The following is an 18,001-nucleotide window of genomic DNA, read 5'->3' on the forward strand; positions in this document are numbered from 1 at the left end:
CATGGTAAGTGCGGAAGAGAACATGAGCTATGCTGAGAGTTGAAAGACTCATGAGGGAGGCACTCCTTAGAAAACAGGTTACTGGGACAGTTCTGGGACTTTCTGAAGTTTGTAAAGTTACTTTAATAGAGTATCTTTTAATTTTTTTTTCATTTGTAGATTGAGAACTGCAAAGGATAATCAACTGAGGCCGATTAGCAGCTTGAAATGTCATAGCTAGGTATTTAAGAGGTGATATTTCTCACTGTATTTCTTGCTGCAAAGACCAGAAAGAGATAAAAAGCTCTGAGAGAATAGGAGGAGTGCAGCAGTGACATTCTCCTGAAAATTGTAATATTATATCACAGAGTTGACTTGTCACCTCCATCAGCTGATCTGACAGTGATGGTTTCAGGCATGGAGTTTTACTGAGTTCACACACAGTGAGTCCAGAGATGCTGATACTTCCATGAGCTATCTCAAGTCATTTACAGGTAGGATGAGTACAGGTCGCAGTAGAAAAGAAGTCCACCTACCATTTAACCAAATGTCCCTGCTCTTAACCTTAGAAACGACAAAGTGTTATGGTTATGTAACATCTAACCTTAATCATAAAATGTCTATATACCTATGCCTAGTTACAACCTTTACCTATATAGGAAATAGTTATTGTCTCTGCCTGCTGCTCTTTGCCCCATTTGTATCTGTTCTGTAATGAGAGATTGGTCCCAGGTTTGTCAGTCCAAATCTGCATCCATTTCCAGTTATTTATCTCACTACTCACTCTGGTTTGGAGGAAGAAACTATGGCAAAGTATTGCCATTAGAACTCACCTTGCTTTCATAAAGATCTGAAATGATCTATAGACTATACCTTGAAATTGTATTCATACCCAAACACTTCTATATAAATGGCAGAATTTTTTTCCTTGACATGAAAATTGCAAACTCCTGGACTGCAGTCCAAATACCAACTATTACTGGAGCTTTAGGACTGTCACTTCACTGGAGGCTTGAGCCTGTCACTTCACCCTTTTGCCTCAGTTCCCTCATTTACAGCTTAGAATTACATTTTCCATTTGTTTCACAAGAGGCTCCCAAGGACTGATTAATAAGTACAAAAAGGTATATTTTCAAATTTTTAGATACTCAGTGATTTTTATATGATTACATAAAGCTCTGAATAAAAGCATTACATAATAGCAACTGTTATTATTAGAATTAAAATAAATATTTAAGCTAATACTGCATTTGATTGTGTAACTACTTCATAATCAGAGTGTGTGTTAATACAGCTTTTATTTCTCGAGACAAAAATGCTATTCCAGGTTATTGACAACAGTATTTTTTGGAACTTTCATCAACTTCACTAGTTAAACAGCTCATAGCTGATAACTGTGAGGACATGGAAAACAAAGGAAAGCAGTGCAGTTCTTATGGGAACAGACAACATCTTCCTCTGGGTTTGAACAAAACCACACGCAATGATCACAACCTTTGGATGCTTCAGTGCTATAAATACCAATTCATAAGTCAAGTCTAAACTTCTCAAACTTTCTCTGCTGTTGTGTCAGCAGAATAAAATGCCTTCTGTAATAAGGAAGAAATTAGTCAATCGGGAATTTAAAAAAATGGTTTATATGGTTAATGTATGGTACTAATTTAGGTTACCGAAGATGGCAGCGAAAGCTGCTGTTCTAAGGAGGGTGGTACGAAGTTTCAGGTTTATCCTGTGGTTCCCTCCCACCACCTTCCAACATGTATATAAATTGTCAGCTCTCCAGACCCTTTGCCAGTTTTCTCTTCTAGACTTGCCAGAAGCAACAGAGGACTAAAGATGAAGATCTTTTTCTTATTCACCTTTTCCACTTTTTTGTTGTCTGCTTTTGAACAAGCAGCTGCTTCTGCTCACTATGACAAGATTTTAACTCATAGTCGAATAAGGGCACGCGACCAAGGGTAAGTAACTGGGGTTTTTTTCTATTTTAAAAGGGAGCTTGTTAATCTTTATTCTCTCCTTTCTTCTCACATTATATTAAATGTGATTTCTCTCTGTGAATTCTTACTATCATTCAAGTAGAACTTTCTCAATTAATTTTACAAGAATTGTTCCTAAATAAAAAGCTTTCTGGGGAGTTTCAAAAGGAGACAGAATACTGTTAAACATCATAAAATGTAGAAAAAACTAAAATCACCACTTCCCAATGAATAAAATACATGCTTTTTAGAATCACTGAAGTTAATTACTGTTCACAAATAACGTAATAGGACGTCAGATATGTTTAATATATGTTTTTAAATGTGACACCTATCCCACAGTATTTGCTTTCTTTATTCCATCCTAATGGAAATCATGAACTCTATTTAAATGCTTTCTAACATGGGAATATATACTGGCAGCCCTTCGTTCCCACTAGAGCAACGCGGCAAGCTGCTCGGCAGGGTACCCAAAAGACAATGCTTACAAGCCAGGCTGCTCAGAGAGACGGAAATAATTTGAACAACTGGTGTCAGGGAGACACACGTGTCTAAACATATTTTCCTTCAGTCTTCTTAAGTAAAAAAGAGTTCTGTGAATAAGAATTGTTTACCATCTTATCTTTCTTTGTTGAATTCCCTCTGCCTGTTACACACACACACATACACACGCACACTGAGCTTTTCAAATAAAAAAGTTCACTGGCTTCCCACCGATGTAAAATATATGTTCTAACTTTTGAACTGATGAATTTTTTTAATTGTAGAAGCATAAAAATCAGTGACAAAATGCCTTTGCTCCATGGAATTTGCCTTTAAGAAATTCCTCTTCTTACATTACCATGCTAAGGAAAAAGTATTCCTCACTTGAAATCTGTGGCTCCTTTTATTTACATGCCAGCTTACCCTTTGGTCCCCAGTAATTCCCAGAATGTTTACTTAGGTGCCTGCGGTACTCCAAACGGTTGGTAATCAAAATAGCTGATTGATTTACAGACGACAGGGTTTCCTTCTACATAAAGAAAGAGGCACTTTTCTTCCCCATCTCCCAATGACCTTCAGCTGCACAGATGTGTACAAGACAAAAACTTTAATGAAAAGAGCCTGATGGTATTCACAGCTCAATCCCGGGTGGCTGGTAATTAATTCACTTCACAGGGGGAAGGGAGAAATGTAAGGCATACTGAGACTTGACTAGGCACAGCTGGCGATCACTGCCTATCAGAGACAGAGGGTCAAACCAGAATGGAGGGGAATCTTCTGTCCCTGCTGGGAGGGTGGGCTTGCCAAGGAACCCAGCTGGGCAGCCCCGGGAGCTTGCACTTTGGTTGCCTGAAAACACACCTGCCCTGGGAACTGAAGCCAGATGTTCATTTCTTACTCTTGCTCAACAGAAATGGTATTTGCTGCTATTTTATATAAAACTTTTCCAAAGATGTACAGAAACTTCTTTTTAAAATGTTTCTCGCTCCCACCCATAGCCCAAATGTCTGTGCCCTTCAGCAAGTTATGGGAACAAAAAAGAAATACTTCAGCACTTGCAGAAACTGGTACCAGGGAGCCATCTGTGGAAAGAAAGCGTAAGTATGCTCTGTTTCAAAGCTATTCCCCATTCATTGAGATAATATAACGTACAATTAGAAAACTCTCCTTTTCTCAGAGACAAATTAACTGTTTGTTTCAAATGCAGACATAAGAAGAATTCGGTTCATAATTTTACAGGGTTACAGCTTCTCTTTAGCTGCTTCTGAAACCACCTGGATAACTGATCCAATAATTGTTGCCAAAAAAAATCACAAAAGGACTGGATAGTCTGAAAATGACAGCATAGTATATAGTCTTTTTTAAGTTTAAGAGGCTTCAAAGTATTAGTTTCAGCAATACTTCTCTGAGTTAAGTAGTCATAGCTCTATCTGAAACACGAGGAGATATGAGGTTAAGTGACCTACCCAAAAACACAGAATGACCTAATAAGCCAGTTGTGAAAAGAGCTCAGCACTACCCAGCAGAGCTGTGTGCTCAGACCACAACGCTCCACAAAGAAAAAAAAAAATCAAAATATGGTTGTGGATACAGATTAAATCTGGGTGAGTTTGGCATTCTTTTGGAATCTGCGTGTATATTTCAATTGTCACTTCTTCTCAGAATGCAAGTCATTGCCTTTTCTGTGACAAAATATTAAAGCCACTACTGCTTCATCAGCCATAGAGCAGCTTCAGAGTGTGAACACATACAAAACCCCTAGTCCTGAACTTGGTCTGCCCCACTTGTCTCACTTAGAATTAAGTAATTTAACAGAGACTGACATTGTTTACCCAATACAATAAACTAATGTTATTCTCGTGTACCACATTTTCTCTTGCTGTTATGCAATTACTTGGATAAATTTCTCAGCAGTTGTCACAGGAAATCATTATTTTTATTTTCCCATTATTCTCTTACAGGGTCCAAATAGGTCTGGGGTGACATTTTCAGAAAGGCTCGAGTGAACAGGGAGTCCAGGCTTTAACTGCAACTCTGTCTTAGGGTATTAGGAGTCTCTTAGTGAAAGCCTATAAAACTCTTCCATATGCCCAAGTAATATTTAAGTACACAGTTTGAATAGTCACTGAGAGATTGTATGCCCTAAGACATAAAGATGTTAAGTTATATTGATACATGGTGCAAATTATATGTATGAGGAACTTAACTGCATTTAAAGTAAGATTTGTATTTAAAACTTTCATAATGAACATCAACCACTGTTTTAGATGTTAATGTAATGTGGAATAGAGATTTCTTTTTCTGTGCCAAAGGCTTCCTTAACAGAGGTTAATATGGAAGAAAAATATCCACAGTGTTAGCAACATAAGCCAGTCGAAGATGACTCCCTTTGTAAACAAGCTCTTAAATTCTCTTGAAAATGTCTTTCTGATCAACAATAATTCACTAAATAAACAAGAAAAGAGAGCTTGAAGAAGTAGTGACTGATAATTTGCAACTAGTTATATTTTTATTCTCCTGATTGTCAAAGTCATGAGTAAATAGGATCCACATTTTCCAGTCCATTCTTCAAGTTTAAAAAAGTGTTTCTAAACACAGAAACATTGATAAATTCGGGGGGGCGGGGGGAAGATATATTTGACTTTAAACAAATACACATAGCTCACATTGAATCCAAGTGAGCTTTTACAAACAGAATACTTTTAAGTTAAAACTGCAACTATAAGACTTTGTAAACTTGTATGAAATTGATTGAACAGTTCTTTACAGAAAGTCAAAGAATTCTATGTTGACAAAAAATTAGATGCAGACACAATCTGGGTTTGTGCTCGGAAATTGAGGGGGGGGGGAACACAAAAAATGATGCAGAGTGTGCATGCATCACTAGCCGTGCTAATAATGCCACAGTCTCCCATGTTCTCTTCAGTGCATCTACATATATGACACTTTCATAATTAAAAAGTATCCTTTTCCTATTTATTTTTTTCATTTTTCTTCAAAGCCAGCTTTACATTTTGTTTCATTTTTCAGCTGGTTCATCTGTCCTGGCTGACAAACAATTATTTTCATAGTTCTTCTTGAGCATGATCCCTATACTTACTAACGTAAAACTGATTAAGACTCCCAAATGATTTATGTGAGAAAAATGGCTCCAGTAACGATTTTTGCACTGTTAAAATCAGACATGTAAATCAGATAGTAGTCAGGCAAGGACCTGAAATGGTCTTGGATTGTGGTTTCTACTGCTTCTGTTGGGTGTCAGAGGCTTTGCTTTTTTTGAGATTCCTGAAAGATGCTACATGTCATAACACAGTGTTGGAAAGGATTCTTAGGAAAAAGACTGAGGGACGATGTAGTAGGAGGAAGTTTTCTTCCACTTTCTTTCTGAGAAAATGTTTTCAGTGCTCTGGCAGCATACCATAAATTAATGGAGCTGAGTTATACTTCCGATTCAGTGAGACACTGATTCCAACACAGTCTTGCCTTTCAAGCACTGCCATGGCTTTGAAGTCTCAATTGTAAAGTCAGTCTAGACATGAAGAATGACACCATGGCCCCACCAGAGCCAAGGAAAAGACCTGATTTTCATGGGCCAAGCTGTCACCCTAAGCTTTCTGCTATTGTAAGCTTTATTGGTTACTAATTACTTATTTAAGGAGGTGGAAGAAAGTAACAGCAGTAAGTTACAGTGGACATAGCACAAATCATAATAAACATCCTACCCAGACAAGCAATCTGGTTATTCTAAATTTCCAGAAGTTTCTTTGGAACGTAATTGACTGTCTGGAATCTTAACCAGTCTCTCCCATTTTGATTTTGGCTTTGTTTTTATAAGCAAATCCAGACAGGTTAGAACTAATTTTTCATACAAATTGCAGATTTGTATGCATTTGATGATGGTAATAATGATCAATTTCCAGTCAAACTAGACTGTGTGTAGTCATTTGCCCCACCTCTACCTTCAATTTTTTCAGGACCCATAGGTTTATACTTTTTATCAGAATCTTTCTTTCTCCTCCAGGTGGCATTATAATACTGACTTCCCTTTTCCTTCAGTGGACATGCTGCAAGTCATCCAAAATACTTCACCTTTTGAGTGAAGTCTGCCATACCACTGACTTCTTTGGCACTACATTTTATTCCACTGCAGACACATTGGGAAGAAGGGTATTTCCTGAAAATGACTTAGACTGAAACTTGGATATTCTCAAAGTCAGTTTTGGAAAACAATCTACTCCTGTGGTTTTATTCCTAGATAGATGTCATGTCTTCCCATGAGAGAAAGCCTGCTCTCAGCACAAATCTGATAGGGAATTCATTACTTTGCTGAGCTCCAGAAGTAAAATGAGTTATGCAGTGATAGATACCTTCATGTGTCAGGAAAAATAGTTTGAAGCAATAGGCAGTTTGAACTCATTGAATTAAAGTCAGGTGGTGATTTTGTTCTCTTCACTGACTAGAATTTAGAGGAATGTAAACTGTAAAACATGTTACAGAGCCTATGTAAGGCCCTAAGCAAGAAGCCTGCTACAGCCAACCAGAGGAAGACATTGAGCAGCAGGGCTGGGTGGATTTGGGCATGAGAGTCTACAAAAAATTATCACCTACCTTCTCCCTCCTCTTTTAACACTCCTACCATTGTACAAGCACTTACAAAGCAAGACTAGAGGGGGAAAACAGAGTGTATGAGAGTAAGCTAAGTCAGATAACTCTGAGGTTTTTTTGTGGCTGTAATAGAGCATCTGTTCTAACTTAGTCTTAGCTGTTAATGGAGTTTTATACTCTGTGTACTCAAAACAGAAATGCAGACATGACTAAAGAGGTTACTGTAATAAGAATGCTAATCCAAAGGACAATGGCTCTTCTCATGTTAATATCTCCATGTTAACAAGTTCTCCCTAACTTGTACATATGATCTATAAAATGTTAATTTAAGAATGCTTTCATTATTTGCACTTCCTATTCACTGCTGTAAATTTCCAATTGGGATGCAGCTTTAAGATTTGCTAAAATCAAAGCCTATTGGACCAGAGGTCTTTCCACTGTTTCTCTGCAGTATTTTATCTCCATGCCAGCAAGGAGTAGAAACAGATGAGTCACAGAGCTGATCTGAATAAACTGAAAACTGGCTGTGTTAGCCAAGAATAACGACGACATAAGGTAGTGTTGCTCTGCCCCTTTTTCCGTTGGAATATATTCCTTTGGATGAGGTCAAAACAACTTTGTGCTAAAAAAAAGCCAACAACAATCAAACAAAAAAACCCACCCTAAAACAAAAAAAACCACCAAAACCTCAAAAAACTCAAGAATGCAGCACTGCTTGTTATCTGAGTAGCTGCTTTCTTCTCCTGGGCACCATCTTATATTGAACTAGTAGGGAGATACAGATGAGGATAACTTATGGTGTGAGATGGTAGTTCCCCTGTGTACAATGTCTATACATGAATGGTGCTGAGGAACTGCATCTTGCACTGAGTTTTATCTAGTTCTAACCTTATCATGGGATCCTCCCTTGAGGATACAGACCCCTTTTCTCCCATTCCATCTTTCTCACTACATTTTGAGCACAGCTGATACATGGACCTTCTAATTGCACTCAACTGTAAGGGAACATGAATACTGCAAGTAGGAACTTACAGTAACCCTTGATGACTGAAAAGAAGTCTGGACTGTACATAACAAGTTACATGATAAAAAAGGCACTGATCTTGTAATGCTTGGCTGAAGAAGCATTTTCTTTTTTAACTATGTTCTTCAGCCAATTTTCTGCCTTTCATTAATTGTGTCATTGTTGTGTCATATGGTAAGATTAAACTTGCTATGTCTTATTCTATGCTTATAACTCAGCTTCCTTTTTCCTTTTTCCAAAACATTTTGTCAGCTTTAGTTTATGAAAAATGAGAGAAGTGTACTCAGCTGCCACCAAAGAGTCTAAAAATTAAAAGCTGGAATGTAGTGGTAAAGACTCAGCAAAAAACTTCAAAGAATTAGTGTTCAGAACTCTAGCACTGCCAACATCAGCCACACCTATAAAAATAAACCTATTATGTAAAACTGTGATGGCAATTTTTGCTTGTCATTCACAGTGTACCATAATTTGAAAAATAATATCTAAAGTCTAATGGTTTAAAGTTTGTTTTAGACTTTGGTAAGATTTTATAATTTGTTGGCATTCCCTCTCCCGAGGAGTCAAAATCTGTGATAACTTTAGTGAATTTGCACTGTCATGTAAGACAGGAGAATTTGTCAAACAGATCTATGGTAGAGCTTTTATTTCTGTCATAATAATTAAGAAGACGTTATATGTTATAAGACCATCAATGCTAAATTGAGTGTTACAGTATAGAATTATCAGTTAGCCCTGGTTTGCTGTTCTGTATAGCTTACATTTATTCAAGAATGAGAATATTTTATTAACTTCATTATATAACAGTTCCTGGTCCCTGGTATTGCTAAATTCTATGTATGCTGTGATGACATACTGTTTTAACTCTGTTTCTGATTTCTTGTAGTCTGGTTTTCATCCTCACTACATTTAGCAGTGAACTTTCCCTTGTGTTCAACCACCCAGCCTTTAGTGACTTCCTTCTCTATAACCTGCTTTATGTCTCTTCTTAATTAGTTCTCTCCCTCATTCCTGAGCTTCTTCAAAGTCTTCCTTGAAAAACTGAGCTCTGCCATCCCTCTTTCTATCATCATATAATCCACAGGACCTTGTCCTAAATACCTTTTTAGTTCCTATGTCCAGTATGCAGGTGACCTCATGTAACTTTTTCATTTTAATTTCTGTTCAGTTCAATTAATTTTTTTCTTTTTCCTTTACAACCTTCCTGCCACCAGTTTCTCTCAATGGCCTCACTTTCTTTATTTTTCCCTTTCTTCCATCCCATCTAATCTTTTCAAAATAGACCAGTTAAACTAATTTTCTTCAGCTGCTGTTCTAGTCACATCATCTTTCAATAACTCTACATGAGTTCCACATGCCCTCTCATGTTCCTTCCTAGCACTTAAATGATGGCAGTCATTCTGTAAACTCAAAAGCCTTGTATTTAGTAAAATACAACCAATTTGTAGTCTATACAGAAAAGGCTGAATGATAAAAAAGGGATAAAGATCTGGAGAGTGTGTACTTAACAATGAAAAATTAATAATAAAAAAATTATATACATTTGTATATTATTTAATTGTGCTTTTGTGTATATCCCACAGAACTGTCTTATATGAGTGCTGTCCTGGCTATATGAAGATGGATGGTACGAGGGGATGTCCTGCAGGTACAAGCTTACTTTCATATGGATGAGTCAGTATATGAGAAGCATTACAACACAGGAGACTTTCAAAGGTGGTCATCTTGAGAAATGATTGCTTCTTTTTAAGAATTTCTGCCTGAGAATACACAGCTTCATTTGCATACAGCCAACACAGTTAAAAATCAGCCAGCACTGAATTCAATCATGCAGTTTAAGTTGAATTTCCCAGCTCCTTCCAGCTGCTGGACTGGAAAGGAATGAGAGCGTCTTCAGTTCCCAAAGCTGCCAAAGAAGAACTTTTATTCCTATTCTCATCACACCCCAGAATAACCAAAAGTATACCAGTGAGGTCAGAAATCCAGGACATGGTGTGTGGCATATCTAAATTCTGTTTATTCCTTTTCCTGAGAAGACTTGAATCTTATTTACTAGAAGAGTGTTATAGGCTTTAAATAAACTAAGAAGGAGTGAAAATGAAGACAGGAATTCTTGATTTCTCCTATTTGTGCTATTCTGTTTTGCATAAATAAAATTAATTGCAGCAGGGAAGAGTAATCTGAGAAGAAATACATTTCATAACTTTAGATCCCTACATCTGAACTAATGCTTTTACATTCAATAATAGAGTTAGGCATATCTAAGGCAGAGTTCTGTTTGTTTAAATGAATTAATATCACTTTAGATGTTTACATTAGGACAAGGTCAGTCACACTCTAGAATTGCCTGTTCCTCTCCATGACCATAAAAAGAGCCAAGAACAACTAGCTCGCATGCAGATGCCTCACTTCTAGATGCCTAGAATTGGGAGAGATTAATCCTGTTCTCATGTAGCGGTGTTTTAACTGTAAGACTATGGCCATTCTTACTCTCTGGATAAATCAATATATGCACAAACCACACACTGGAGGAACAGCAAGAGGCCTCACAAGAAGAATTCTGGTCCACCATGACCAAATGAGACCCACTCCATTGAAATTTTTGTGATTATAGATGGAATTTACTCCTGTCCTCAATGGATAGCCTTCCATTTCAGGTTAGGTTGGCACAAAACAAGACAACTCTTCTAAAGAAAGCATTACAATATTAGGTTTTGTTTGATCTAATTTTTCATTAAGCAAATAAAAAAAATAAATAACAAGCAGATGTGTTTGGATGATTTTTGAGTATGTTGACAATGGAATTTTAATCCAAGCATGTTGTTTTAATATTGATTTAAACAGTTTCAGAAAAGCAATACTATTGTCCAACCAAAAGAAACAAAGTAGATTTGATTGTGAGAAACTGGATGACTGAAGAATTTACAGTATTCTTATCTCATGTTTATTTTAGTTACTCCTATTGATCATGTATATGGTACACTTGGTATTGTGGGAGCAACCTCCACACAGCAGTATTCTGATATATCAAAGCTGAGAGAAGAGATTGAGGGACGAGGATCATACACTTTTTTTGCACCAAGCAATGAAGCCTGGGAGCAATTAAATTCCGTAAGTGTGTGTGTGTGCGTGCATGTGTTGAAGTGTGTTTCTCTTTCAGCTAATGTTGTTTTAGCTGCAACAGCTAGTCTATGGTAAGGTAGACTAAAAACAATATTGATATTTTAGATATAAAAGGACATTACATAAGTTATAATAAAATAATTTGCATGTTTAACATGCATTGCTGAAGCTAGAGAGTCTGAATTTATTTTCAGGATTACTAAGCAACTGTAAGTGTTTCTTATTTAAGCTCTTGCATGACAAATATTAATAGTGTTATTAGCATAGTTTTGGGGAAACTATCTGACAGGAATTCCAACAATTGCATGATGTAGAGTATAATTGTACTTTGTCAGTGATTCAAGTGTCCTTCTTTTAGTAATGTTTTTAGTTAAATATTGAAGCTCCTCCAATGATTTGTTTGTGATGAGACCTCTTGTCTTCCATTTGTGAGCAAATCAGACTAAAGGTATCAAAGCCATGTCTCCTAACATGAAATATCCATTGTTGAATACTTTGAAAACATATGTTAAGGTAAAGCAGTATGTACATCTTTCCAACTGGAAGAATGTTTTGAAGCTTCTAATTAATTAATTAATTTCCTTTCTTCTTCAGGAAATTCACAGGAATTTGGTTGACAATGTAAATATTGAACTGTATAACGCTCTCCACCACCACATGGTAAACAGGCGCATGTTGACAAAAGATCTTAAGAATGGCATGACTCTGGTGTCTATGTATAATGACCAGAAATTGATCATTAACCATTATCCTAATGGGGTAAGTCTATTCTCTTTTTTTTTTTTCCTAATATAATTATTCAGTTACAGCCATTACTCTTTCCTTTATTTCCTTCTATAGCTAAGAAAATATGTTATAGAAAGTTTAACGTCTGCTAAGTCAGTTGCCACTGACAAAAATAAATAAATTTTCTCCTGAAGAAATTTTGTCTGCTGTGTAGACTAATCACTAAGAAAAAATTAATAAACATGTCCTGTTTGCTGATTAGAAATCAAAGTTCAAACAAGAATGAACTTTCTTCCTAAAAGACAAAGCCTTTTGTGGCCAAAATATATGATCATAATAAATCTGAGAGCAAAACCTACTATTAATCTTCATGTGTTTACAAAATAATATTCAATCAGGTCTTTTCTTTGACTTGGAGAGCACGGTAGCAGCATTTAAGATTGTAGGGGACATACATCCATTATTTAGCTGGAAAAAAAATTATTTTTATAAATGCTAGAAATATCCCAGCCAAGTTGCTCACTTTTGTTGCCTTAAATGCATCAAAATGTTTATGTTGGACTACAGTTTACATCAGTAAAAACCAACACAATCACCTTATTAACCAGATATGGAAAACAAATCTGAATAATTGCAATAAGAAATAAAACATGAATATGAAATCAATGTAGCCTGAATAAACCTGTTGCTAGCTTTCCAGAAGCTTAGTCAGCCTTTCAAGTCTTACAAGGTTTTACTTAAAATTTAAAATAAAACCTGAAAGAACAACAGTGAATAGGTAATGTACAGTACATACATGTCAACCTGTAAGAATCAGATTCCAAGTATATGATCAAATTCATGCTTAATCTTCCTCTGCTTGATTCTTCAAATATAGGTTGTTACTGTTAACTGTGCCAGGGTCATCCATGGCAACCAGATTGCTACCAATGGTGTTGTTCATGTCATTGATCGTGTCCTGACTGCTGTTGGAAATACCATTCAAGATTTCATTGAAGTTGAGGATGATCTTTCATCTCTTAGAGTAAGTGGGCAAAAATAAAAACACTTCTCTGGTCTTTTAATTTTTTCTTCTTTCTTTTCTATTTGCGTATGATACCTGGAAGTAAGCAGGATTAGTTCAGTAAGAGACAGAAATAAATTAAATTAAGAACTCAGCTAATATTGCAAATCTAACTATATAAAAAGGCAAAGTATATTTTACTTAAGGAGTCTGCCTCTGCTCTTTTGTGGATCAAATAAGACAACATCAATAGAACAGAATGTGTATGCACGTAAAAAAACGTGTCTTCTCTTCAAGCACTGATGTAATGAAACATGTGAGCATAAGTTACAGAGTCTGGTGCTAGATAAATAAGAATAATTTCAAACCGGACAATAGAAAATGGTAAAAAACCCAAATAAATTCCAGAATCTGACTCATAGAAAGTTTCAGAACACCAGTAGATACATGTAGGAAGGATTTTTCTTGCAGAGAGGAAGCAGGGTTTTTTCTCTGTCCAAGTTTCTAATTTCTCCTTCTTCTAGAAGATATGTCTGCTTAGCATAATGGGATATCATGCTGCACATGTTTAAAAAAAAATGCCATGGTTTTGCAAATATCTGTTGTCCTTTTCCTTCCTCCATCTCCTCAATAAATACAAAAAAATATTTTAAATGCATAGGCATAAAAGTGGAAAAGGCCCTCTGAATCTCTTAAATCCAGTCCATGACAGTTATAGGCAACCACATAACTTAATCCCTTTAAAAAAATGAATATAAAAGCCAACCCTTTCTAGTCTCCAGTTGAAAAAGAAGCCCTCTCTATTTCATTTTTTCCTGTGCATTCTTTCTTGTATGTCCTCTATTTGGGTTTAACTTTTGTGTCTAAGGAGACGTTTTCACCTAATCCTAGATAAGGTCATCTATTCTTTTTATATTAACTTGCATACCTCCCTAATTCTGCTTGAAAAAAACTTACTGGTTTCCAGGACACATGCTAGCATCATGCTTGTTTTCCTTTCAGTTGGATTACATTGCACTCTGCTTTTTTGACTTTTCAAAGTCCCTATGTGCCTATAGCACATACTGTTAATTCCTGTGTGCGTGCCTCTGCACTTATACCGCTTTAATGACTTTGGCTCCAAAAGCAAATGTACTAATGAAACCATTAAACAAAATCAGCCCTGAGATTCTAATATGACATTTCTTTTAGGATGGGTTATTCCCATCTTCCAGTTCGCCAGTTTCATATGCACTTTTTCTTTATCACACCCAAATTTTGAGGTTGTAAAGAAGAGATTTATAAGCAAGTTAAGAAGATTTATTTAACGAATAAAAGGGAAATTATATTTTTTTGAAAAATATTGAATTGGGTTTCATTTAGTTCAGACTGCTTACCCCTCTTCATTACTAGAAAGTTGAGAATTTTTCATCAATTTTGTTTAACTTTACTTTTTTAATGTCCAGAGCCGAGTGACATTTTAGGGATTAAAAACCTGGAGATAATTTTTCCTGACCTCAAAGCCTGAGATAGAATACAATAGAATATTATATTTCCGTTGGAAGGGATCTAAAATGATCATCTAGTCCAACTGCCTGACCACTTCAGTGCTGACCAAAAGTTAAAGCATGATATTAATGGTGTTGTCCAAATGCCTCTTAAACACTGACAGGCTTGGGGCATTGACCACCTCTCTAGGAAGCCTGTTCCAGTGTTTGTCCATTCTCTCTGTAAAGAAATGAACCTCCCCGATGCAGCTTTGAACCATTCCCACGTGTCCTGTCACTGGATACTAGGGAGAAGTGCTCAGCACCTCCCTCTCCATTTCCCCTCCTCAGGAAACTATAGAGAGCAATGAGGTAGCCCCTCAGCCTCTTATTGTGATTCAAAACCTCCTCCTTGTATTTAATGAAATTTGTCACACACCTGTAATACATTTTTTTTTATTATTTCAGGGGTAAATTATTAGCTTTGATAAACAATTGCTTTGATCTAATTTCTCAAAACCTGTATGTTCACATTTTTTGTTTAAAAATTCAGGCCATAATAATAAAAATTTCTGCCCTGTTGTCACCTCTCTCAGAATTTATTGATTACTGTGTGCTAAATTAAGGACGTAACTCAGTATATCAAGACACATTTTTCCCACAAAATTAATTTTCTATTCCTTTTTGTCAATTAATTTTTTCATCTTTCTAGAACACTGATCTCAGTCTAGCATTGAAGTACCTATGGGCACTAGGTGAAACTAGACAGATAATGTATTTTGGTAATATTTTAAATAACCAGCATTAAAAACCAAATATGTTTTATAGGCTGCTGCCATCACATCAGATGTCTTGGATATTCTTGGAAGGCCTGGTCATTACACACTCTTTGCTCCTACTAATGAAGCTTTTGAGAGACTTCCAAGGGGAGTCTTAGAAAGGATCATGGGTGACAAGGTGGCTTCTGAAGGTATGTAACCTTTTTTTGCAAATGAGAAATAGAGGTGAGTAGATCAGGAGGTAGAAACTACATTATCCTAGTAGCTCTGAAATTAAGCACCTGTACTTCTGTATATATGGGAGGAGTTATTTCTTGTGTCTCTGATTTTTCCAGTTATCTAAGGATTCAAATTCACTGAAAACTTAGTTTCCAAAACAGTTTAAAGGAAACTCTGAAAATATAGGCACATTGATGTTTCTAATAGTTCAACTGCATTGTTCTGATAGAGATTCCTGCCTCTAGAAATGCAGGGCTATCTGAATGTGGGATTCTCTCATAGTTTTCTCATGAACAGTTTTTTCATAGAAAAAGGACATGTTCTTATAAAAAGCAAGTTCTGTCCTGCAAGTTGAACTGAATTTATACTATATATTCTGACAGATTATAACAGTCAGCACACTTATTCTTCTGAGAACTACAATAAAACTAAATAATAAATGCATCAGTCTGTTATGTTGTGGTGGTTTAACCTGGCAGGCAGCCAAATACCACGCAGCCGCTCACTCACTCCCCCCACCCCCAGCGGGACGGGGAGAGAATTGGAAGGGTAAGAGTGAGAAAAACTCATGGGTTGAGATAAAGACAGTTTAATAGAACAGAAAAGGGGAAAATAATAATGATAATGATAAAATACACAAAATGAGTGATGCACAATGCAATTGCTCACCACCCGCGCTGACCGATAACCAAATAGCGATCGGTACTTCCTGGATCATGCCTACCGTTCATATACTGAGCATGACGTCACATGGTATGGAATACCCCATTAACCAGCTGGGCTGGCTGTCCTGATTATGTTCCCTCCCATCTCGTGTACCTAGCTCAGTCAGTAGGCACGGGAGCTGTCCTTGGACTAGGAGGGCACTTAGCAACAACTGAAAACATCAGTGTGTTATCAACATTCTCCTCATACTAAATCCAAAACACAGCACTAGGAGGAAATTTAACCTTATCCCAGCCGAAACCAGGACATATGTGAACAGTAATGTAATGGAAGGCTACATTTCTATTCTCATTTGTGAGCTCCACTGCACTGGACAAGTTCTCCATCATTTCATTATGGCCTAATTAAGTCACTGTTCAATATCTCAATGGAGAAAATGAGGGATCTGGGCTAATTTTAATGTGAGACAGTGACTAAAAATGGAATCCGAAATAACATGGCATTTTTGTTGTGTTTTTTTAATTATTTTTTTCAGTTTGCTTTCAGGAATTTTTAACTGATTCTTTTGGTACCCACAGAGAATGGTACACTGAATCTCACTTATATAGTAAGGCATAACAAAATGTAAATCTGGGGCTGACTTTGCATAGCCTATAGAGTTTTGTACTCAGAGGTCCATTTGGAGCATATCATCTGCAGTCACCGCGTTATATACTCTGTAACATGCAGATCACAGCATAACCAGTATAGTTTTCATAATATAAGGGATGCCAGAGATTTTTGACCATAGATGTTTAGAGGTCTATAGTATCAATTCTCATATAAATAACTTTTAATAAAGAATCTATGAGTGCAAATAAGCAAATATGTTACATAAGCTAGTAAACTATTAAAAATAGTGTAGATGTAATAATTTATCCCACACCTATATGTGAATTTTATATATATATATATGAATATGTGTCCAAACATCTATATATGAACTTCCTGCTCATTTCTCCATAGCTCTCGTGAAGTTCCATATTTTAAATACTCTCCAGTGCTCTGAAGCCATCACAGGTGGAGCCGTCTATGAAACTTTGGAAGGAAACACAGTTGAAGTTGGTTGTGATGGTGAAAGTCTGACTGTGAATGGAGTGAAGATGGTGAAACGCAAAGATATTGTGACAAGCAATGGCGTTATCCACCTCATTGATGAAGTGCTAATTCCTGATTCTGGTTAGTGATGTGTATGAAAAACTTCTTACACTGAAGATATTTTCTACAATCTTTCCTAGATTCCATCAGATATATTGTTATGGATAAGCATGGAGAATCCAAATCAGGAAAAGGAATAAATTGTGTGCTAAAATACCTTTTCTTACTCCTTTATTTGCAGCCAAGCAAGTAATTGAGCTTGGGGGTGCCCAGCAGACTACTTTTACAGACCTGGTGGCACAGCTAGGACTGGCATCTTCTCTAAGACCAGAAGGCCAATACACTCTCCTGGCACCTCTGAATGGTGCTTTCTCAGGTTAGTAGCCTTAAAAGATTATGCTCTGAATGTCAAAATAAACAAGAATATATGCTACCCTGACAGTTTTCCAGATAAGCCCCAGTACTTTCTAAGTCCCAAGGAAAGAGAGCCATAGAGAAATAGAGATACTTCATCCTTTCAAAATACATACCGTGCAGAAAGACAAAACGAGCCTAACCACCAGGCTGCAAAGCTTGTTTTTAGTGATATCATTTGTAATGGAAATAGTATCACTGAAATAAGATACAAAATATACACAGATAAATTGTGGGAAAGGAAAGATATTGATGAACTGCCAGTTGCCTTAATCTTTGCATTACTTGCATTAGATTCACAACTTACTTATTCTCAAAATTTTATACAAGAAAGTTGGTATTTTCTAGTACAATAAAGCAGAGAGAAACTGATACAAATATACTATAAACAGGTGTTTGCATAC

The 18,001-nt window shown here is 36.4% G+C and overlaps 1 protein-coding gene across 1 annotated transcript in view; it reads left to right on the forward strand.

Moving 5' to 3' along the window:
* Positions 1-1,815: 1,815 nt before the first annotated feature.
* Positions 1,816-18,001, forward strand: part of POSTN (periostin) — a 37,288-nt gene continuing 21,102 nt past the window's right edge. The window contains exons 1-9 of the mRNA XM_075139744.1: positions 1,816-1,937; positions 3,437-3,535; positions 9,648-9,712; positions 11,018-11,175; positions 11,782-11,946; positions 12,791-12,937; positions 15,211-15,352; positions 17,052-17,264; positions 17,425-17,559. Of these exons, the coding sequence (XP_074995845.1) occupies positions 1,816-1,937; positions 3,437-3,535; positions 9,648-9,712; positions 11,018-11,175; positions 11,782-11,946; positions 12,791-12,937; positions 15,211-15,352; positions 17,052-17,264; positions 17,425-17,559 (1,246 nt within the window). The remainder of the gene's footprint in view (positions 1,938-3,436; positions 3,536-9,647; positions 9,713-11,017; positions 11,176-11,781; positions 11,947-12,790; positions 12,938-15,210; positions 15,353-17,051; positions 17,265-17,424; positions 17,560-18,001) is intronic.

Source organism: Calonectris borealis, chromosome 1 (assembly GCF_964195595.1).
Source record: "Calonectris borealis chromosome 1, bCalBor7.hap1.2, whole genome shotgun sequence".
NCBI lineage: Eukaryota > Metazoa > Chordata > Aves > Procellariiformes > Procellariidae > Calonectris > Calonectris borealis.